Source organism: Ctenocephalides felis, unplaced genomic scaffold (assembly GCF_003426905.1).
Source record: "Ctenocephalides felis isolate EL2017-DRISC unplaced genomic scaffold, ASM342690v1 CF-g0.4_SCAFFOLD_01604, whole genome shotgun sequence".
Taxonomy (NCBI): domain Eukaryota; kingdom Metazoa; phylum Arthropoda; class Insecta; order Siphonaptera; family Pulicidae; genus Ctenocephalides; species Ctenocephalides felis.
The window spans coordinates 58,512,252-58,538,253 of NW_020537758.1; the positions used below are offsets into that span (position 1 = coordinate 58,512,252).

Sequence of the window (26,002 nt, forward strand, 5' to 3'; positions counted from 1 at the left end):
TAAATTTTGGAATTAAAGTTTATGGTCTCTACATATCCACCTTTTATATTATAAATATTATACACAAGAGTTTTTTAAATATCACAACTAATTTCACTTAAATTTATCTCGTAGCATTACTTTACGCCAAAATGTCCTGAATGTGAATTATCCATTTAATTTGAATTATTTCACATAAATTTTCTAATTCAATAATTAGAACAACCACAATTTAAACTTTCACTTCTTCATCCTCGTCGGTATCTCTGCTGTCGCGTCTAAGCAGAGGGCTCCTATCATCGGATCTTGCGGTTGGAGGGCTGCCTGGATCTAGTGGAGGACTATCTATTTGCTGTGGTATTCGTGTTGCCAATTGCTGCTGTTGTTGGTGGTGGTGGTAGTAACTTGAGAGCGAACTAAGTGAGTTACTGGCTGTTAGATGCGGAAAGGATGCACTAGGTCCAGGAACAGCCATAGGACCGAGCGAACCCGGATATAAACGGTATGGCAAAGGTTTTTGGAGAGCTGCAGCCGCTGCCTGAAAAAAAGCAGAAAGAAAAAGCTATTATTTGAATTTTTTCTATATTTGGAAACTATTTAATTAGTATGTATAGTTATGATATTGAAAGATTCGAAACGATATGAAATAATTTTTACTAGAAACTAACAGAGTTCACGAATCGAAAGTGAGATAACTTAAAAATAACTTTGAGATATTGAGCTTTTTGTGATTTGGAAAGTAATGTAATGTTCATGACTCTTCAATAGTATAAAGTATTAGAACAATTCAGAACGACTAGAGAAAACATATATATAAATTAATATAATGAAACTGACTTGTCTGTAATACAGGTCGGCTGTTGTCTGCGGCATTCCATCTCGCACGCCATCGCGTGTCGCGCCATGCGAACTTGGCGGCGGAGGGCCAACAGGAGGGCCAACAGGTGGAGGATATGGCCAGCCTGCTCCCAAGTACGCCGCGGGGGCTCCGTATAGCCTTTGAAAGGCTGCGTAGTTTCCGGCTTCAGCTAGAAGTTCTAATCCAACAGCCGTCTGTCGTTTCCATTTCGTTCTGCAAACAAGTAAAAAGGTTATTGATATTAATATATAGAAATTTGCAATTTCTACAAATTATAAAAAAAATTTTTTTTAATTTTTTTTAACAGTAATCAGAACCTTACGTCCTATGAGCTGTTGGGCTGAAACTTCTCCTTACTTCCAATTTTTTAGATGGTAACGCAATGGTTAATCCATCCACATTTGATGATTTTGTTATTAGAATTAATCTAATAGGGCTGACTTTTTATTGGTGCAGCAATGCCGGGCGAGGCCTATTTTCACTTGAAAACATATCGCTATCTATATTTCCAAGTGAAAATCGTTGTCACTGCTGCCTGACAACAGGCTGCTCGAAGTGGGTATCGAACCCGGGACCTCTGACACAAGTCCCGTCGCTCTTAACCGCTTACCTACGGGCGAGCCCTACAACAATATTAAGATATTTTTCTGACTGGATTTGACAACTAAATCGCCTTCATGATGTCATAGCTATTGTGCCGCAGACCAACACAGTAACCAGAAATAACACTGTATAACATTCACAAAATTGTGAACAAACCAATTTCGAGTTGCTCCAGTTTACAAAATAAAAAACTTTGCCATTAGTCAACTTCGGTCTTGGTGGGCAAAATCGCTACCAAACAAAACTAATATAATTAGCAGGCGCAAAAGTATTTGATATGTAAACCCCGTATCATGATGCTATTGTCCCGCAGGCTGACACAGTAACCAAAAGTGTGCAAGTGCGTTATATTTAACAGTAACTTGTTTTTTTCCGCATTGCAAGAATTATAAATCAAATAAAAATTGCAAACAAACCAATTCAGAATTTCTCCAATTTAAAAAATAAAACATTGTCATCGAAGATTAGACAACTTTGGTCTTGGCGGTTAAAGGCGGTACTAAAGGTTTTAAAATTATAGCAAAAATCGATTTTTCATAAAAATTTGAGGATATTTCAAAATTTTCTAAAAAAAACGATTATTTACAAAAATCCCCAAATTTTCAAGAATTTAAAGAAAATCGATTTTTTCAAAAATTTCAAAATTTCCAAAAAATTAAACTTATAAAAGAATTGAGAAAATTATTGTAAACATATAAGTTGTTATAGAAAACGCTCTTCGCCCAATGTAATAAGCACTATAAATTTACAGTATGTATTTATAATAAATAATCTATTTGAAATTATTTAAAACAATCATTGATTATTTCTATTCCTCGAATGTTTAATTACTAAATAATTAGTTCCAGCAATTTGCCTTAAGGCACGATGCAATGCACAACTAGTTTGTTTATTAAGCATACCTAAAATTACCTTCATCACAAGATTAATTTAAAACTAGTGGTGTATGGCATCCTGCATTAAAGCAAATTGATGGTACTTCCCATACCTCAATTAAATATTCCTGGGATATAAAATGTTTTCAAGTAGATTATTATAAATACCTGTCTTTGTCAAAAACTAATCAGCACGTCTCCTGATCAATAGGAATCGAATGCTTTTGGAATCGCTCAAATCGGATAATCCATACACATCTATTTTTTCTGAAGTATGCCAAAAGGTTCTGAAACCTCTAAAACGTAAAGATATGCAAAAAATTTCATTTTCGAATTTTGGCCCTTTACTATAATTTACCCCACGGTAAGTTAATAAAAATAATTAAACAAACATGGATAATTTTACATATAAGATAGTTTTACACATATATACATTATTTAGTGATAAATTGAACTCTTGAAAATAGTTTCAATTAAAATTTCAATGTGCACCATGAACGAGAGTAAATATATATTATTTAAATAACTGCTTAATGCAAGCATTATATTTTTAACACCTGCGGCTTCCGAGTATTTAAGAAGCAGAATAAAAATCAAAAGTCAAAAACCCGCCTGGATTATAAGTTGATGTTAAAAAAATTGACGAGTAGTTAATCGACGACTATTTTTAGATTTGCCCTGGAGGTGTCCCTAGAAATTCTAAGTTGCACCTATTAATTAGTCAGCTCATTAAAGTATAGTTCATTCTTATATTAATATATCTACTTCAAAACGGTATAACATTGAATAGAGCAACAATGAATTTGAGAGTAATAAATTTAAAACATTTTAGTAACTAAAGAATTAAAGGCCGAATGTTCTGTAATTTGTTTAATCTAATAAAAGCAGGTATTTTTCACGAATAAACTTTGAAATACAAAATTCTTTATAAAAATATAATCAAATGAGCAGGGAGTTGGCTAGGCAGTAGAAAAACAGAATCAGATATCACATTTTCGAAAGTATCATATTGTAATACATTTTGATATAAGACTATGGAAAACATAAGAGTCAAAGATTTGAAGAATTAATTTTAAAAAAATTAATAATATTATGATAGGAGTCATGTACTACCGAGCAGAATTTGTTTATTAACGCAAAGGGGGTTTAAAAAGATAAATACAGATTCAGCAAAGTTTCTGAAGTCACCATTCTTTTCCTTATGTAAAATAAATAGGACAAGTTCAGAAAATATTGTCTTAAACTGATTTGGATTTTTGTGGGGCGTGCCTGGCTGTTACAAGGGGGCACGGACAGCACTTTCCAAAACACTATTTTCAAAAATAAACCAAAAATTTTTTAATTGGTATTTTTGCATAATATTGCATATTAATTCGTAATCTGATAAATCAGTTGAATATTTATAAAAATAAAATTGTTGAACAAATTAAGGAGGCGCAACAATTTTTAACTACCCGTAGGGTATTAACTACCCGTAGGGTAGTTATAGTAATGGGCCGAAAATCGAAAATGGAAGTTTTTGCAGTTCTCGAGGTTTTGAAGGTTTCTGATCATTTTGGCATACTTCAGAAAAAATGGATGGGTGTGTGTATGTTTTGTATGCCCGCATTTTTTCGTCCACGTATTCAGGCGCACGGATCAACCGATTTGAATGGTTCAACAAACATTCGATTTCTATTAATAGGGAGATGTGCTGATTAGTTTTTGGCAAAGGCGGGTCCAGCCGTTACGGAGATGCGGATCAAAGAGTGCATAAAATACACATCGAGTTTTTGAGAGAACTGAGTATCGGATTTTGCATGATTTAAAAAACATTCAATTTGTAATGATTGAGAGAAGAGGTGATTAGTTTTTGGCAAAGATAGGTCCCGCCATTTCGAAGATACAGTGCTAAATGTGCAAAAAATGGCAGTTTTTGAGTGTGCTAAGCGTCCGATTTGAATGATCTAAAAAACTTTCTGCTTTTATTGACAAAACAATTGCTTTTGAGGATAAAAAACTATTGCATCTTTTTTTATTTTCCATAAAATATTTTTGTAATTTTGGATTAAAAATTCAAAAATTACCCAGACTAAGCACAGTCTAGGCGCCACTCTTGTACAAATGTTTACCCAAGTGCGTTTAGAGTGTTTATGTACTGGAGCATTTTTCCAATTTTGTCAAAACTATTGAAAAATGTGAAAATGCCGCCAAGCTAAGCACAGTATAAGTGAAAATGTCGCACAGAATTATTTGCAAATTCTGCGACTATACGGAAACACTTTTTCAATTTGGTGTAAATTAGGCAACTATTTTTTTGAAATTGAATTCGAAATGAAATGACGATTGTTAATGTTCTGGAGATAAATTGATTTATGATTTACATTTGATTTGCTCAGATATAACGAGATAGCAAAATTGTAATAATATATTTGAAAACGTTTAAAATTTCTCGAATATTTCATTACAGTACAGGAAGTTCCAGCAATTTGCCTTAAGGCACAATGCGAAAAAGTTTGGAAAACACTGGGCTAAATGTTTTAAGCGAGCATGGCCAATGAATAAGGCAATAATATCCGCGGTATCATTAGACGCTGATACCAAGCATTTGAGGCATATGACCGACGTTATTCTATTATTGTTTTGAAGTATGAAGCGTATAGGGATTATCGGTCTCGTTAGCCGGGTTCCATTGTATTTCACAAGAGAAATGGTTATGTGCAACGGTTACACGACGATGCCGACTTCGAGGCACCGAAAGACTGCAGTAGCAGTTTTATTGTATCGAATAACGCAATATATGCAATGAACACTAGCAAACACACATACACACATATATATATATATATATATATATATATATATATATACATATATATACATATATACATATATATATATATATATATATATATATATATATATATATAAAGTACGTGTCACAAAGTGGTCCGGAATTGACTCCTAAACTGCTGAACGAATTTTAAATGTTATTGGCTAGCCCATAAAATTTATTTTTTGCATTGGATAAATAATGTAGCTAATATTTTGTAAAATCTCTTTAAAATTAAAAGTAAGACATTGGATTTGTTTGTTCCTGGCCGTCCCATTCATGACGCCTTTGAACCGGTTAAAAAATTTGAAAGTTTGCAAAATACTGCATTTATATCATGATTATATGTTATTGGTTGTGATATAATTGATTTGGTTTTCACAATATAATTGCTCCAAGCCAAATTGGGCCTTTAACAATTCATATTTAGATTATTATTTAAAATTTTGTTGTTCCGTCTAATAATTAAATTGAGTTGTACTAATTGAATATTGTAACTATTATTCCATAAAACCTCTTTTAAATTAAAAATAAAACATTGGATCGGTTTTGCCCACTGGCAGGACCTTCTTATCTCGCATATGAGGTAAAAAGGATATGGTGACAAGTTTAAGAAAAATGGAAAAAGCATTAGTTTTTTAATGATGAATTAAATGGGATTTTTACTGAATATAGTTAGGTTGTTATCTGTTTGATAGTGTCTAATCTAGTTTTTTTGAAGTAAATCTTCTTTAGGCGCAACTAGGGTGTAATCTGTGAGAATGCAACGGAAATAGCGTTACGCCCGAACTGTACGTCATTCGCTTTCGAAGAAATCATTTCTATACGATTGTGATTAGTCGACGTATCGCTTGAATAGAGATCTGTCGTTTTTTTGCGTACCGATATCGACAAGGAAATCAGCACAGATAAATTTTAGGGGTTACATGGTGGTACCAATCTTGATTTAATACAAAATGCTTGAATCAAAAGAATATTTTACCCTGTTCGCCGTAAATAATTACAATAAAAATAATAAAACTAATGAAACATTTGTGTCGTGTACTAAACGTAAGTTTATTGAAATAATTTCTATATTATTCGTTTTGTCTATAAATTATTGAAGTTATTAAAATGGAAAATATTTTTTAGGCAAGACAAATATTACAGCTGCTCAAAGAATAAGATTATATCCCCGGCGAAAAAGCAAAATAATACAACCAGTCAATGAATGTATGTTAATTATAATTACATGAAGTTCTTCAAACACAATTTTTACATGATGAGTGAAGTTGCGTAAACAATATTTGTTCAGGCCTTGTTTAACATAATCCACTGTGTGAACGAATATTATAGAATTTATTAATCAGCAATTACTTCATTTCTCTAATGAAGGTTCATTTCTAAATGCTAATTACAATGACAAACCGATCATGTCATATTTGAAGTATGACTATAATTACATTATTGTTTTCAAAAATTATAAATATTTTAATGCTAATATATATATATATATATAATTTATAATTTATTATTATATAAATGTATATAATGGTCGACGCTAATAAATGTGTGCACCACGAGTGTTACCATATTACTATTAAACATTATTCAAAATTGTTATATGATGTATTTATTTTTAACTTAAATGCCATCTCGTACAAAAGCAAAAAAGTTTTACTTCAATCGCGAGTGAACCTTACGCGCACTCTTTTTTTCATGTTGATTTTGCACTTCTTCATTTATGTTATATTATGCTCATAACAATATGTGCTTATTTGACTATTTATTTTATATGCAATAAAAAACAAAAAGGTGATATTTCATTACAAAATGAAACTTTTAAATCAATTACACTACATAAAAGTTAATGATATTAATGGTATTGAGTTGAGGCATAATTTTTATATGGCATATTCGAATCCATTAATAATTTCTTTATTATTTGTAAGACTAATTACGGTATTTCTACGCATTCATAAGAGAAGAAATTAATCACTTGTGCTTCCGTTTCGCGGTGCACAAAAACGCAGATAGAAACTCTCAGACATCGTCTTTTAAGTATCTGAATACCGTCCTTATAGGTAGACTTTTAGTTCTTTTGTTAATTCGAAGCTTTAATTTGTGGCTCCCAATCACATCCTGCGGCGCTACCGGAGCGGCGTCCGCGCTTCACAATGAAAGATCATTAAGATGAGTAGCGGAGGCGCAAGCTATTTCTGAATGATTTTATATTATGTCATAGTTGTCAGTTAAATTATATGATATAAATAAAATTATAATTCATAATTAATACACACACATATCTTATATATAAAAATGAATCGCAAAATGTGTTGGTAAGCGCATAACTCAACAACGCCTGTACCAATTTGGGTAATTATTTTTTTAAAATGTTTGTTGATGTCCAATGATGGTTCTTACGGCGAGAAAAAATCAAATAATTGCCGGGAAGACCCTAAAAACAGCCTTTTCTTTTTCTCTCACAAACGTTTTCTAACTAATACGGAGAATCAATTTTGATTGCTATTATATAAAGTTCATATTAAATTACAAGCACTCATAGTATACTCCTTCTAAACGATTATGCGGATTTTGATAAACCTTTCTGAAATTTGTTAAGGAAATTTTCTAGGATGTATGTGATTATAAAGTACTGGGATGTATATGCAATATTGTAGAAATAAATGGAAAAATTTGTAAAAAAAGACATGTCATTGTTTGCATTGAAAACAAATGAAAACTATCACCTGCCAAAAATTTAAATTTACTTATGAACCTAGACAATATTAGAATATGTATAATAAATTGATGATTATGAATAAGAACTAGTGGGGTGTATGGCATCGTGCCTTAAAGCAAATTGCTGGAACTTCTCGCGCCGTAACGAAATGATCGAGGAATATTAAGTGTTTTAAAATATATTATTATAAATATTGTAACAGTATCTATTTATATTTATAAGAATTATTTAAACTTAATTGGAAAGTTAAAATTATTTGTTTAAAGTATATTAGAACAGAATTAAAATAAAAATCTGAATTATTTTTGATATACAAAAAAAAAATTGTAGCAAACATTTTTTTTTCAAAATCAATTATTTTGTTAAAACAAGCAGACAGTTTTTAGTATCATTCAAATCGAACGCTTAGTTCTCTAAAAAACTGCAATTTTTTGCACATTTTGCTCTGTATCTCCGAAACCGCTAGACCTGCCTTTGCCAAAAACTAATCACCCCTTCTACTCGTCATTACGAATTGAAAGTTTTTGGGACATTCAAATCGGACGCTCCGATCTCTCAAAAACTCGATTTCTATTTTCTGCACTCTTTGCTCCGTATCTCCTAATTGACTGGACCTGCCTTTGCCAAAAACTAATCAGCACATCTCCCTATCAATAGGAATCGAATATTTTTTGAACCATTCAAATCGGTTGATCCGTGCGCCCGAAAACGTGGACGAAAAATTGTATCCATACATACATACACACTCACACATACACACACACACATCCTTTTATTCTGAGGTATGCCAAAATGTTCAAAAACCGTCAAAACGTCGAGACATGTAAAAATTTTCAATTTCGATTTTCGGCCCATTACAATAACTTACCCTATGCGAAGTTAAAAATTAAATGTCTACATTATTGCCAAAAAGCAGCTGAGATATGCCAGAAATTAAAAAAATATAAAATACAGTATATGTATGGCAGATTGAATAATACACATATGAACAAGATATGACAAATTAATTCACTTAAAATATGAAATTAAGTATTAATCATGGCCGGAAAGATAAAGATAGAATCTTTAATGCGATGCATGCGAAAAATACGAGCGCACACAAACTGAGCGAACACAAGATTCGGATATTAAATCTTCAATATAGGTTTTTTTTCAATATATAAATTTTTTGCAACTTGCACTAATTTTTTCACAATATTTTTAAAATTCGTAAAAATTTCACTTTATAACAACAAATGGGAAGGTAAAGATGAATACATACAATTCGGCGCGCACGATATCGATTAGGAGAAGTTTAAGATGCAATTTTGGATATCTTAAATAATAAAAAATAAATTAATTTAATCCAACGTGATCAATGATTATGGTTATGTTATACCATTTAAAAGACAACTATTTCTAATATAGTGTGGGAATTGAGACTCTTCATTTTATTTAAAGCAGTTCTACATATCGCTCATATTGTATATGCATTTTGGCGTGAAGAGAAATTTAAAAAACAATAATTATTATTCTGAAGTAAACGGTAAATATTAGTATATTATATTAAAAATTTGTAAACATGGGTACAGGACAACGTCTGTCGGGTCATCTAGTAAATATATATATATATATATATATATATATATATATATATATATCATTATATCATTTTATTTACATTTCATATTTTTGTATTTTATTTTTTCTAATTGTGTCCCCACTGTTTAACGATCCTTGAAACACACTTTTACAATATCTTCATAAATCCTCGGTTTTCTGCATCAAGCGCTGGGCTTATTGCTTGCAACGATACATTACATAAATCTTTAGTTTAAATTTAAAACAAATTGTTAGTTTATTATTGTTTATTCACTATATTTTTTAAATTTGTGTTATTACTTTTCTGGTGTGGTATGTATCAATTTTTTACTTGTCATTTTTTAATCCATAATATATTTTAAATTTAACCTTTTTTAAACTTTATAAAAATTCTTTTAGATACTGTATAAAACATCAAAAATTTGCTGAATGATGACACACAACAGTGTCGAAACGTATAAACAAATATTTTATTATTTATTGTTTTCTTTTATTTCGACGATTGGCTTAAAGTTCCGAAACGTCAACAGTAAATAAATAAAAAAAATGTTTTTTTAAAAAACTTTTTTGTTATTTATTACTTTTTGGATTCGGGAGATAATCGGAAAAGTTTGAAAATACGTAACAAAAGTATTTTCTTTTGTTGTTAGTTTCTTTGGTTGTGAGCACTGTGGTTGAATTTTTTTTTATATAACCTCTATAAAAGCTTCCATACACGTGGGTAGGATGAAAAGATCATTTGAACATTTACCCCGGCAAAGATGTAAACATAAAAAAATAAAACAAAGAAGGAAATTAAAATACCAGATTGAAGTTATATACAGTGTCATCTTTCTCAAAAAAGTTCTCAAATGTATATTTTGCACTGTTTGAGTATTGCAGCTATTATTTCGAAAAATGCCTTCAAAATAAAAATACAACATTGAATCCTTTTGCTCCCTGGCTGCCCCATTTTATCCCGCCCATGGGCTAAAGAGAACCAGGTTACAAATTCTTCAAATAACAACAAATCAAATGTATTTGTACAATGTTGGTTTTACAATAAGGTGGTAGTTAGTCGATATAATTGGTTTAGTTTTCACAATATAATAGCTCAAAATCAAATTGGACTTTTGTGTTCCGCCCTACCCAATACATATTCCGATATGCAACGCTCAAGTAACGCACACGTAAATTAATTAGGTTTCTACGTGATTTACATTACATGACTTTGAATCAGTATATTTATTTTTATCTATACTTCCCAAAGCATGTTAACACTTATATTTTTTATGTGTAGGTAACAAATTGAATTTGTTTTAGATTTAAGAGTTTTTACATAGAACGACTATCGCTGAACGAATTTTTCCATTAAATGAATGAATGAAAGGTACTTTTTGCTTCGGTTTTTATAAATATTTATATATTCAATGCACACTAATCTTAAAACCATTAATAAAATTTATAATCTATTAAGCAACACTTCAGAACTGAATAAATAATTGTTTTCGTTCTTTTACTCTACGCACATACATAAGAGCGTGAAATGAGATATTAATTTTATTATACTTTGCAAAGATTATCAACGATCAAAAATTATTTTTTTGACTGCTGAAAAATACTTTATTAGACATTGTCGTAATAAATTTCCAAAATAGAAATGTGTAAATTCTTTTATATCATACTTTTTAATAAATATGTGAGCTATATATGTAAACTTTATATATTTTTAAATACTTATATTTTAAGTAAGAAATCAAAACTAGTTGGTTTGGTATTTAGCCTTGAGGCAAGTTACATGAACTTTCCGATATGTGTAAATAATTAACTTAATTAATAAAATATAAATTAATTTATGAGTAATTAAAAGTATTCCGAGTGTATTTATTACACATAATTGAAAACGATCAAACACGTTAACTCGGAGTATTTTATAAAAGCAAATTTTCAAAAATCAATAATTTTTATAATTGAACCAGTTTTGTAGGAATTTAATAATTTAGTATGTTCATTAAGACCAAGTACTCTATCGTTATACCAAGTGAGTAAGTTTTAACAAACGTCAAAAAAACTACTCATTTTCTCAAACTTTGATGATTTTTCAAAATTAAACTACTTGTCGTAAGGCCGTAATATTACAGTAAGTTCTGTAAGACCATCTATATATAGATATATATCGCTAAAAAAATCCATAAAAATCGGCTTAAATTTTTTTTTCAACAGTTAATTACAAGAAAACGGTTCGGTAGATTTTCACGTAAAGCTAATCAGTATCATTCCCAACTAATATCTTTCGAACAGTTGATTTTTTAAAATCGGTTCGGTAGGATGAGCTTAAATGTAGACGAAAAGTTTAACACTTTTTTCCAAATTTCAAAGAAACGGCTCGGCCGATTGTCGCACAAAACTGACAAACAATAGTCCTCATCGAAATACATCAAATAGTTTTTAAATTTCTTAAATCGGTTCAGGAAGACTGGGTACGGTTGTGCCATAAATAGGGGATGCTGGGCACGGTTGTGCCAGTGCACGGTAGTGACAGTCGTCACAATATTCAAACTGTACTGATTTTGAAAAAAGTGTCGAAAGGCGAAAAATGAAAAATGTTTGTTTAAACAAGTTTTCATTATTGCATTGAGTCAGCGCGCTACATTAACATGTACTGTAGACCGCATTGCTTTTAAAGAGTCGAAAAATGCATCTTTGTTCCATTTATTTTTATAAAAACTGTTACTTGTTTAAAAATTGTACTTGTCAATAACCAGTTATTAGATATTGCGTAGATAATTTAGTTCAGTCATAACGATGTGTTGGATACGGTTGTGACAAATTTGTGTGTACTGTTGTGACATGTATTTCTGGTCGTCTTCGGGATTGTTTCGTTTACTTGTTTTATAATTAAATTTAATTAAATACGCTTTTATTTGTTTTTTACCTTTTCTTTTTTCATTTTTAAATGTTTCTCAATACAATTTGTATTTATGTCTCTATAGGCAATAAAACGCAAAAGAAATCTAATATTTACCGCTAAAATTTATAATTATAAAAACTTAAAAAGATTTACTAATAAGTCTAGTGTCATAATAAATACAGTTTTAAATGTTTTCCTAATCCGAACTGATCCTATTAAGCTAAATACTTGTAAACGCCCACAACATTTAACTCTGTTGAAGAGCAAATGATCGATATGTTGAAGAGAGTACCTATATACAATATCCGAATCTTGATAGAACTTTTGTAACAGCTACTTGTATAATATAGGCGCTTTTTGAACAAATTTCAGATAATATGAAATTTTTCAAGCAGAGTAAGTTATAGTAATTACCTAAAAAATGAGCATTCTTGCAAATCGTTACGTTTTAAAGTTTTCCGAACATTTTAACACACCTTGCAAAAATGGATGTATATGGGTGTGTGTAGTTTGCATGTGTGTTTGGATAAAATATTTTGTCACAATTTTGAGAGCCCGGATCTACCGATTTGAGTGATTCAAAGAACATTCGATTCCTATTGATGGGTTTACGAGCTGATTAGTTTTTAGCAAAAACAAGTACAATCGTTTCAATGATACAAGACAAAAAGTGCATAGATGGCCATTCAATTTTTGAGAGAACGTAGCGCCCAATTTGAATAATTCAAAAAACATTTTACTGATATCGGCGGAATGAAATATATATTAAATTTTTAAAGCGGTTTTGGAGATCCAGAAGCAAAATTAAAAAATGCCATCTGGTTTATCGTCTTACTATCGATGTAAACAATCCCAAGCAAAAACCAGAAGTAATAGTTAGAGAATATTTAGATTGATTTTGAGTGGCGCCTTTAGTTTTTTTTTTGCCGTCACTTTTTCATAAATAAAACCGCTAAGTCAGCATCGAGGCGCCGCACTATGACGGTAGCGTAACGAACAAATCGTTTAACTTTTCAAAATGTTGGCCGTCATTAGACTAACCACGTCGGAATCTTTACTAAACGATGATAGTTTTTAACTATTAGACTTTTAAATTAACAACGAAGTATGAAATTAATTCTACTTTAGATAAATACCAAAAAAGCGACTACCGAAGTATAACAAACTTATTCTTAAATTGCAAGTAATTTAAATTTTCTCAATTTAAATCTTTGAACATTTCGATTTCGTTTTAATGTACCTTTAATTTCACACATATAATTCACTATAAATATGGTAGGGTGGAGCACAAAGGTCTAATTTGAAATTTAGTAACTATAAAACTACAAACAACGATCGAACTATGTTCAGTAAAATTCCTATTTAATTCATAATTATAGAAATATGTTTTTTATAGAAAGAGGCGGAGTAGAATGGAACAGCCACGGGGTAATGACAATAAATAAATTTTCATGGGTGGATTTTTTACATGAAATACACTGCATATGACCATGTTTTGGTATTCCAAAAAAATATTCAGTAGCAGAGTTTAAATAATCATTTTAATAATATAGGACGATGGCTGGTGTGGTTATAAATCCTTTGTCCTTTGCTTTCAAATATATTTTACCCTATTATTTAGTACTTTCCATTTAATATATTTTCAATTTCTTTTCAATTAATCATTTCTACTAAAGAATTCATTTAACAAAAAAAAGATAAAGTAAAAGGCAATAGAAACAATACCGAAGTGGTAGTGTTTCATACCCTCAATAGGTAAAAGATATTTATTAGAAGCAAGCCGACAAAGATTGAAATCGTTCAATAATTGAAAAAAATCTTGTTTGACGCCAACACTTAAGATTTTAGAAACCCATGAGAAAAGAAAGCGGAAAAATAATTATTGTATACCAATAATTAATCGGACACTAGAAAAACCGACATTTCGGTAAACATCACTTATGATGTGTTACTTACATTTATAGTAATGATTTGTTATTTCAAGCTTAACGTGCATCCTTCATTATATTTAGCATTAATTAATGTACCTAAAAGGAAAAATCACAACCCTCTTTCGTGCTTTGCAAAAATAGTAAATATACACATCGAGATTAACTTGTAATATAGAAAATAAAACAATTCTTACTAATGTACTATGAATAAATATTTAACAAAATTGTCAAATATTTTTCAATTCTTTCAACATAAAGTTTTTGAGTTTTCTTTGATAATTAATAATATATCTGATGCTTTAATGCATCTTGAATTAATACACTAATATATAATTTAATTTATTTATTAAACAGAACAAAACAACAACAGAACAGAACAAAGCTTAAAAATTCTCGGGAAAGAAGGCACTCCTTGACTATTTTGAAGTAGAGTGCAAAAATGTGTAATCAGCGACATTGCTATCACAAAATACACCACACTATAAATGTTTCAACAAAAGTATTTTTTTTAGTTTTGAGCACTGTCCATTAGTTTACGATTCCTATCCGATTGTAACTTTAATGTGTACTTTTACGCTAGAATCAATTGTTTTTAATATAAAACCTCTAGAATAGCTTACATTTGTTTAAACTAAAATGGACTTTCTGAGCCTCTACACTGGCAAGGCATAAGTTATAAGCAATAAATAAATAACAATAAAAAAGTAATATATAATAACAAAAGTAAGATACAAATTGAATTAATAGCTATCCTAGCACTGATAATGAATTCTTCTGACTAGATTCCATAGATTGTGAGTTGTATAATCTTTCTAAAAAAATGTAACAACAAAAGATGAATTTTAAATAGAAAATTTATTTTTCTTATTTGTAATAATTGTTTACAAAGGCAAAAATTATGTTGATAGTAAGAGTCTATAAGTGATTCTGTTTATTAGGTATAACAATATATATTCAGGTTATTCACTTCCATTCATTAAACTATAGTAATCGCAAAACAATTGAAAATGAAAAATTTAACATGCAACGTTTTAGAACTTCCTGAACAATTAAGTATACCTTAGAAAACTAGCTGTAAGTAGAATTCTATCTTGAGGCAATTATGGCATCGTGCCTTAAGGCAAATTGCTGGAACTTCCCGCACCGTAACGAAATGTTCAAGGAATACTGAATGTTTTCAAATAGATTATTATAAATATTGTAACATTGTGTAATATTTATAAGAATTATATAAACCGAATTGCAGAGTTGAAACTATTTCTAAAGTATATTAGAACTATAGTCAGAATTAAAAATAAAATCTGAAATATTTTCGATATACAAAATACTAAGAAAAAAAAAAAAAAAAAAAAAAAAGAAAAAGAAAATGGAACAATTTTTTTTTTCAAAATCAATTATTTTGTTAAGACAAGCAGAAAGTTTTTTGAATCATTTAAATCGGACGCTTAGTTCTCTCAAAAACTGCCATTTTTTACATATTTAGCTCCGTATCTTTTACAAATTTTTTTTTTCAAAATCAATTATTTTGTTAAGACAAGCAGAAAGTTTTTTGAATCATTTAAATCGGACGCTTAGTTCTCTCAAAAACTGCCATTTTTTACATATTTAGCTCCGTATCTTTTACATATTTAGCTCCGGCAGGCCCAGCCGTATCTTCGAAACGGCTGGGCCTGCCTTTGCCAAAAACTAATAAACACTTCTCCCAATCATTACTAATTGAATGTTTTTTAGATCATTCAAATCGGATACTCCGTTCGCTCAAAAATTCGATTTCTATTTTCTGCACTCTTTGCTCCGTATCTCCGAAACGGCTGGACCTGCCTTTGCCAAAAACTAATCAGCTCTTTTCCCAATCAATAGGAATCGAAAGTTTTTTGAACCATTCAAATCGGTTGATCCGTGCGCCCTAAAACGTGACTGGAAATTTGTATCCACACATACATACACACACACACACATCCATTTTTTCTGAGGTATGCCAAAACGTTCAGAAACCTTCAAAACGTCGAGAAATGTAAAAATTTTCAATTCCGATTTTCGGCCCATTACAATAACTTACCCTACGGGAAGTTAAAAATGGATGTGTGCGTATGCGTGTGTATTTTGTGTGGATACAATTTTTTGTCCACGATTTCGGGCAGACGGATCAACCGATTTGAATTATTTAAAAATTAAAATAGGCATATTGACATTCATAGCACTTTTTATCATAAATTTTCATCGCATTTACGGCATAAATACATCGATGGGACTATTTTGTATTTTTGACAATATATTAGCTTGATTCGAGCTTATTCAAATGATGATTCGAATCTATTTTTTTTTCTAATTCGAATTATTCGAATCAAGAAATTTACTTCGTACCTAATGTACATACACATATTTAATAAATGCAAAATGCTAAATATAGAGATAACAATAACAAAGTATTGAATGAGGTAAAATATATAAATTTTCATTTTACAATTCGTATTTTTGAACTTAAAAGAATCATTTATAAAACAAAACTTTCCACTGTATACTGTTCGAGAATGTATTTTTGATTTATTAGTTTATTCCCCACAACGCGATCGCCGGAGATGCTATAAAGTTACCCCTAATAAAACCACAAATTCGTTTATGCCTCAATGATTTTTATTTGCCTGATTTAAATAATGATGTACCATTGTATACTATTCTTTTATGTCTGTATAAGCAAACGGGATGTGCCAATGAAATCAAAAAACGAATTTAGAAAATCGGGTTAACACGACAATCATACATTTTCTATATACAACAAAATTTGAGCTTGATTGGCGTTGATGATATAAGTTAGTAAATAGTTATACTTAAATCCGAATATGATCATAAGTAGCAAAGAATTACTAATGTATGCGCCATAACACTATAATCATCAATGTGTATCAAAACTATTTAAAATTTATCATTGGCAGGATTAGCGTGGCCCATCAACTAGTCATCACATCTTAGAAATCATTAGTAATAAGTTGATGCATAATTTCAATCACTTTGTTAGTTTATTATTAACTTTCCGTAGAGTAAGTTATAGCAATGGGCTGAAAATCGAAAATTGAAAATTTTTGCATATCTTTACGTTTCAAAGGTTTCTGAACATTTTGGCGTACTTGAGATAAAATTGATGTGTGTTTTGTATGTCCGCAAATTTTTAAATCAACCCATTTGAATGGTTCAAAAAACAGTCGATTCCTATTGATAGGGAGATGTGCTGATTAGTTTTTGGCAAAGGAAGATCTAGCTGTTGAAGAAACCGAGCAAAATCTGCAAAAAGTGGCAGTTTTCGAGAGATTTAAGCAACCGGTTTGAATGAGTCAAAAAACTTTCTGCTTGTGTTGATGAAACGATTGCATTTGAAAAAAGATTTTTTTTACATCTTTTTTCTTTAATTTAAAAAATTTGTTTTTTTGAATACCGAAAATAATTCGGATTCTTAATTTTAATTCTGGCTAAAGTTTTAAAGCTCACTAATATACTTCAAATGAATAATTTTAACTTTGCTATTCAGTTTACATAATTCATATAAATATTAGACAATGATCTACATTTTAAATTTGATTGATTGAGTTTTCTTTTCTGTAAACATATAAAAGTTATTGCATTTATAATAATCTATTTGAAAATATTTGATATTCCTCGAATATTTCATTACGGTACGGAAAGTTCCAGCAATTTGCCTGAAGGCACGATGACATACACCACTAGTTAAAAAATGCGGTTATTTATCAAAGATTACAATGATTTTATCTGACACAAGAAACCTGCAGTAAATATCCTATTACCATTTGTATCCTATTGGTAAACAACATGCATTAAGCATCAAGACTCACGCGACAAAATTCGATTAATAACCCGTAGCCCTTTGAATTGCTTCCTATCATTGTGCGTATGAATCATATTTTATATTACGAATGTATTATTCAAATTAGAGAGCATTCCACTCGACAGCACAAATTGTAAACCATTAATTCGTAAATGGCAACACTAAGTGATATTTTATTTTGGGAACTAATAACGTAATCGCTGAAGCATGCCATATCAAATAATTATATCATATAATTTGTGTGTGAGAAGAATTATGATACTATTCTGTTGAAAGTACAAGACAAATCAAGCAAATTGCAAGCTGCACAGTGGCATTGTTCTCCTTCCATTATTTATCTAGTCGATATATACGATTTTCTAGTAAACTCATCCTTTCATTTTCTTAAATTTAGCTATGTGTGCATATCGAAAAATATATGCACAATAAATCGATAATTTAATGCATCTAATTTTTTTATCGTAACCTTTCCTTCTTCAAAATCTAAGCATTTGAAAATATTTCAACAGACAGATCGGATAAGTTTAAGCGCATCTATAAACTCTGTCAGAAAAATCTTCAATAAAATGATCAAATTTCAATAAAAAACGTTAACAACTAGTAGTGCATGGCACCGTGCTTAAAGTAAATTGTTAGAACTTTCGTACTGTAATTTAAAATTATTGAATGTTTTAATTTTTTTATAATTCGATTTTTTTTAAATGTTGAAATATTTAACTCCCGTAAGTCAAGTTGTAGTAATCGCAAAAAAATCGAAAATGAAAATTTTTATATATCTTTACGTTTCAAAGGTTTCTGAACATTTTGGCATACCTTAGAAAAAATGTATGTATGTATGTGTGTGTGTCTATGTGTGTGCGTACGTGTTGTTGAATTTTCCTCGACGATTTCGGGAACACCGATCAACCGATTTAAATATTCAAAAAGCATTCGATTTATATTGATAAGGAGACGTGCTGATTAGTTTTTGGCGAAGGCAGGTCTAGCCGTTCCGAAGATACGGGGCAAAAAGTGCCAAAAACGGTAACTCAGTTTTTAAGAGAACGGAGCGTCCGATTTTAATAATATATAAATAAATAAAATGACTAGAACGAAATAGGGTTTGTGTTTGGGGGGTGAAAATTTATGACTGTATGTGTCTTTTAATTTCAAATTTTACAAAAGGCAAAGATATTGGACCAAAAGCTAAAAAACCCAGTTGACATAAAAATCAGTGAAACCATTCAGAAAGAATAATAAGAATTCTAAATATGATTTATATATATATATATACATATATATTTATATATTTATATATATACCATATATATATATATATATATATATATATATATATATATATATATATATATATATATATATATATATACTATATATATACAGTTTTATGGGTAAATGGTAAGTTCTCACATTAACATTATACTGTATCAAGCCGCTGTAATTACAAAATGCACGCGAATAATCGAAAGGAAACGAAGCATGTTAGAAAATATGTAATTGCTTACCAAATGTTGAGTTTTAAAGTTAACTCATTAAGCAGAAAATTTAAATCAAAGACACATTAGTGTATTAACTACACCTTCTAAAAACATTTTTATTGTTAACTTCCCGTAGGGTTTGTTATAGTAATCGTAAAAAAATCTAAAATGAAAATTTTTATATCTTTGTACGTTTCAAAGATTTCTGAACATTTTGACATACCTTAGAAAAAATAAATGTATGTGTGTGCGCATGTGTATATGCAGGGGTCCGCGTGTGCATGTGTGCATGTATGGGCGGATACAATTTTTCGTCGACGATTTTGAGAACACGGATCAATCGATTTGAATGAACAAAAAACATTCGATTTCAATTGGTAATGGGACGTGCTGATTAATTTTCGGCAAATGTAGGTCTAGCCGTTCTGAAGATGCGGCGCTTCGATATTTCATTTCTACGCAGTTAACGTATCGCGATTGCTTTGAAAAATAGTTCAACATTTCAAAAATATTTCAAGTGTGAAAAAATCAAATTTTTCAAAAAGGTCAATTTTTGCAAAAAATTTAAAATTCTCAAAAATCTTGAAAAAAGTTGAATCTTTTTTAAAAAATTGCCTTGCGTCACTAGTTGCAACTAGATTATTCCTATCGATATCCTGGAAATAAGTTATAATATTATGATCTCATTTCTGAATCCCCCTTTTTTGGTAGTATTAAAGTAATTCATTTACACCAATAAAGTTGTTGAGATATAAAGTTCAATATTAGAAGCATAGGCTCATTTGTTGCACTCTGCTAAATTATCAAATACGAAAAATAGCTGATTTTTTTTTAAACTTGGCGTAGGGGATTATATGATTCTCAAAAAATCGAAAATTGAAATTTTTATATATGTTTACGTTTAATGGGTTTCTGAACATTTTGGCATTCATATCTTAGAAAAATTGATGTTGTATGTGTGTTCGGGACATGAGAAATATGCTGATCGACTTGTCGCAGAAACAATTTTATGATCGCAAACACATGGTTCGAAAATCTGTACACCTAAAAAGGCCCAGGCGGCGGCAAGACTACCAAATTGACTACATCACGTTAAGAATTGACCAGAGGCCGATATAAATTCCGATCATAGATGTGCAAATATAGAGACAAACGTAAAGAATATTTTCTGCGCTAGTCATCGAAAAAGGCATCTAAAATGTTGATGAATAAGAGATTTGAAGTAAGAAGCATCATGGATCAAAAATGCCAAAGCGAAAATGAGAAAACTCCTGAGAGACTTGTTTTGCAGAGTAAGCTTATATATGGAGCATAGCACTGCACGGATCAGAAGCATGGACTCTGATATAGAGAGTTTCAAAATAGAGAAGGTAAACGTACAGGTAAGATAACAAATGAAGGATTGGGAAAAAGAAAAATGCATATTATCGATGACTGTTGAAATTACAGGGAACTGGAATTTTTAATTTTTGAAGGGTATAAATTCAATTGATCCTTTTTATGCCAACCACGTGCAAGCTTTTATGGAGATTCTGTAGAAACACTGTTGAATTTAATTTAAAAATAGCAATACATCTTACAAAATAATTGAATACTATATACTTAAATATTATCACGTAACCTAAAGTATAATGCTCACAACCAAAAATCTGACAATGAAAGAAAATACTTTTGTTATAGGTTTTCAAACATGGTCGTACATTTTGTGATAAAATTCGTGTAAAAATTGCTGGATTTAAAGCAAAGGCTAGTTACACATCTTTAACCCTTTACTTTCAAATGTGTCTAAGTTTACTTGTTTTTGAGATATTGGTGATGGATATTTTTCCCGCGGACCTTTAAGCCCTGCTCTACCCTATGTCACAATTAATGTTTTGTTTTTATAAAAAATGTTTTAATTGTGTAGTGTATTGCAAATGAGTGCTTATGCCACTGAACAAGAACATGGAACATAAATGAGCATTTCCTTGAAACTCTAATATTACAGTCGTGAATGTATAATATCACAAAACAATGAAAATTAAATCTGAATTAAAACTTGTACCAGGCTCTGTACCGATCTGATTTTTTATTACGGGCGGATGACGATTAAATCAAATGGCGTGTTTAACAATAAAAAACTGTCGTTAATTAGTTCGATAATTACCGACAATTTTTCATTTTTGCACATCATTGTTTTGCTATTCAAATTGATACAAAAAATAATAAGCGTTGCGTTTAATTTCGGATCGTGTATGTTTATGCTAATTTATATTGCTTATTCAGATTGTTACTTTATATGTTTGATATTTTTAATAATTTCTTTGTTATGGTCATAATTGCATAAGAAAAATGACAAAGTTTGTGAATCAGTTGCAATTTATAATTACATATAATGAAATTATAATTAATCCTAATATTAAATAAATATAATGATGAAATATGTGCCTCTAAAATACCAGTTATTTGACATATTTCTCAGATTATATATATTATATACCCGTAGGGTAGTTACAGTATCACAAAAAAATCGAAAATGAAAGTTTTGCATATCCTTATGTTTTAACGCTTTCTGAACATTTTGGCACACCTTAGAAAACATGCACTTATGTGTGTGTATGTTTGGATACAATCTTCGTCCACAATTTCGAGCGCATGGCTCAACCGATTTGATCACTCAAAAAATATTCGATTCCTACTGATGGAGAGACGTGCTGATTGATAATTTAGTTTTTGAGGTAACGGAGCATCCGATTTGAATGATTCAAATGACATTTTATTTGTATTTACAAAATACAGAATTTATTAAATTTTTGAGTAGGCAGGTCTAGCGGTTTCGGAGATTAAGAAGAAAATGTAAAAAATAATATTTAGCAATCTAAAATATTCACATCAAATATTTAATAATAAGAACTAATTTTGTTACGTAACAAGATTTTTGTTTTTTGAAGTTACTTTATACGGTTCAAACAAATTTCAAAATCTTCAGATTTGTAATGAGTTTAGATATTATTTTGGAGCTTGTTGTAAGTAGTAAGAGGAATTTTTCAATAAGATTTTATATGCTAATCTTTGTCTCGATGGGATCTGTAGATATACAAAAGTGCGCCCATGTTTGATTAGTAATATAAAATTGATATGTATCATAAAATTTGCGTTATTATAATCGAATTGCCCACGTGTCTTCCAATTTATATAAATAACGTCCCGATTCCGAAATAGAACATAGTGAATTATCTTGGTCTCCATTTAGACAGCAGAATTACTTGAAAAAGAAGGATGCTAAGTGGAATGTATAGTTTGCAAGATGTGGGCAATTTTAAATTGTGTTTTATCTATTATTTGTATTAATTGTTCTTTACGTTGATTCATGGTAAGAATTTCTGTTACGGGGTAAATCGAATGCAGCACTATTTTAAAAAAAAAATTAAATATGAGAGAATAAACAATAGTTATGGAATTATTTTTACTTTGTTCGTTAGAGGAATAGTTACATCATTTACCGATATTTATTTCTTAGAAGTACAATCAGTGGATCTTTAGATATAAATTTAACATAAATGTTACAACAAGCTTTTAGCTCTCATACCTATATATTTATAAATATGCATTTGGTAAAGCGGGGCTTATTGATCCGTGAGTAAAAAAGTCCACTATTATCTTAAAGATAAGTAAAATATTGATTTTTTTAACGCTAGTATTCTAAAGTAGAAGACAAAAGATGTGTAACCAAGTATCATTTTAAATCGAGCAACTTCACTATCAGAAGAAAAACGACAATGTTTTAAAATTCATATCAAAAGTGTTTTTTATCGTTTTTAGTTTTTTTGGTTGTGACCACTGTTGTTGGTTTACAAAACTTTATTATAATTTTTAAATATACTGTAATAAATTGTTTTATAAGATGTGTTATTACTTTTAAGCTAGATTCAACTTTTTTATATACCACCTCATGTGGATGAGGTAAAATATGCCAACTGGATCTTTACCCTGACAAAGGTGTAAATAGTTTATAAAATAGTAAATAAAAAAAAGAAAGTAATTTTATATTATATTGATTAAATTGTTAGATATTCCAACTCTGCTAATGTATATTTCTGACGAAATATCTGATCAATGTTATATACAATGTAATAATGTGAAATCAACATTTTTAATTACACATTATAACCAATTTGCATTTGCATTGGTTAAATAATATAGCTATCATTTTGTAAAATTCCCGATGATTGATCATAAGCGGAGTAAAAGGGGACAGATGACAAATTTAAGAAAACACCTAAAAACATATTTCTATAATTAACAATTAACTGGGAGCTTTACTGAACATAGTCTGATAGTTGCTTGTTTGCTACGTGTTATGTGTTATGATGTAGTTGTTTTGATTTAGACAGTATGATTAGTTAAATTGAAATAGGATCTTCGTGTCCCGCTTTACCACATATACATTTTTTATCAGATTTTTGGGAGGACCTAAATTAAGGGTATGGTCTCATGCCACATTTTTGAGCTCTCCACTTGTTACTTTCTACGATTTAAACTTTGTGACTATTTTTAATTTTTATTTTTTTCGCATTCTCAAAACATTTAATTATTTGTAACAAAAATAACTTAGATAAATGTTTGTTTTCTTTTTGGCCTATTCAAAATCGCATAAAATTTATGTCTCTAAACCAGAATAACCTCTTAACACTAAACATTTAAACTAAGATATTGCAGTTTGCGTAATTGTTACGCTGGGCAAATATGTTTCTCAAAGTAATAAAAAACTATTACAATGCCATAAGAATTCCAAATAAATGAATCGTTCGCATTTTGCGAAATCAAAAACGCAGAGCAGAAGTATATAATTTTCTTGATCTTGGCGTCCATTGCCTGTGCCGAGATCGTGCACGTTTAATAACAACAATCATCCATTGGTCACAGTTTGACATAAGAAGTAATTATAAGACTTTGTCGACGTTAGAGAAATCATTAATTCGGCTAAACCATTGGCCAGACCTTGCGCTCGGTTAGTACTCACCTGAGAGGCCATTTGTTTTAATAAATTTGATTCATCAAATTTTTAACAGAAGAATTGCTCACAGATAACTACATATTAAACAAACTAAAAATTGCTGAAAATGCGATAAATTAATTAATAAATGCATTAAAGAAAATTACAAATTGTTGAAAATGTGATAAATTCTAAAGAATCTTAAAACTTTCAGTATAATAAAAAGTAGAATACCAAAATTTTCGACACCAAAACATCAGTTTTTCGAGCGGACTCTAAAATATCTGTCGTAGTTATTATAGAGTAGGGCGGGGCACAAAGTTCCAATTTAAATTAGAGCTATTATATTGTGAAAATCAAAGCAATTCTATCAAAACAAATAACACATATCAAAAAAAACAAATATTTGACTATATCCAATAAAAATCCCAGCTAATTCATATTGTAGAAAGTAGTGTAGTTATAAATTTTAAGGTAGGTTTTTTCTGTGAAGTGTGATTCTGAGATGAATAAGATATCTTATAAGTTGAATTTTTAAAAACATTCTACTTTATTTTTGTGAAGTAATAAACCGTTGGAATACCATTTAGCAATTTTAATTATTTTTGCCATTGCTTATGTTGTTGACTAACGTGGAAAACTTATTTATTGTATTGGTGTTCTATTGCATAAGCTGACTGAAGTTTTAAATTCCAAAATGAATGTTGCTAGAGTGTCCGATTCGGGATTTGATGATGAATTATAAGAAGCAGAAAAATTATTTTTTGCTATGTCTGATGAGTAATGAATTGTAGGCCCTAAGGCCGGAGAAATGTTGTTTCAATTTTTAGAATTTTTAAAATTTTGGTTTAATGGATTTGGATTTATGACTGATTCCTTTACGAGGGTTTTTTTCTATGTTCTTTAATTTTTTGGAAATAAGTGCAACCGCGATAGTAAGCTGGATGAGTACCGTCGCAAACATGCCGGAGCATTCGGGTCTTTGGTACAAGCTTTTGTATTATGATTATCGCCGCGTTTTAGGCAAACAAATGGTTTATTGCAGTACTTTTTGGTGTGATTAAATAGTTGACAGATAGTGCATTATATTATGTTGTTAGACTTTTTCGGTGGTTCGACGCGTATTATGTAGTTGAATAATATTTAAACATTATAAATATTTTTGTTATTTCTGTTTAGTTCCCAATCAACAAAAAAACATATTAAGAAGTTCTTTCGTTTTTCTATTTCTAATAGTTAGGATTTTACGAACGACATGTACCTGTTTTGATAGTTCTAATTTAATTGAATCTGTGCTTGTTGAGAAGTGTACATTTCTCAAAACAACCCTGTAAGCTTTCTCTTCTTTTAATTGGTATGTATGATATACGGCGTTAGTTTCTTTTAGATGTCTGGATGAAGTTCGAAAATTTTCTACAGAATGACATATAATTTTATATTTATTGTTAGCTAAACTTCT

General features: G+C 30.0%; 1 protein-coding gene across 1 annotated transcript in view; it reads right to left on the bottom strand.

Annotated features, from left to right (window-relative positions):
- Window positions 1–211: 211 nt before the first annotated feature.
- The window catches only part of LOC113373983 (homeobox protein B-H1-like), a 60,524-nt gene continuing 34,733 nt past the window's right edge, over window positions 212–26,002 (bottom strand). The window contains exons 3-4 of the mRNA XM_026614244.1: window positions 922–1,051; window positions 212–541 (exon numbers count right to left, since the gene is read on the bottom strand). Of these exons, the coding sequence (XP_026470029.1) occupies window positions 212–541; window positions 922–1,051 (460 nt within the window). The remainder of the gene's footprint in view (window positions 542–921; window positions 1,052–26,002) is intronic.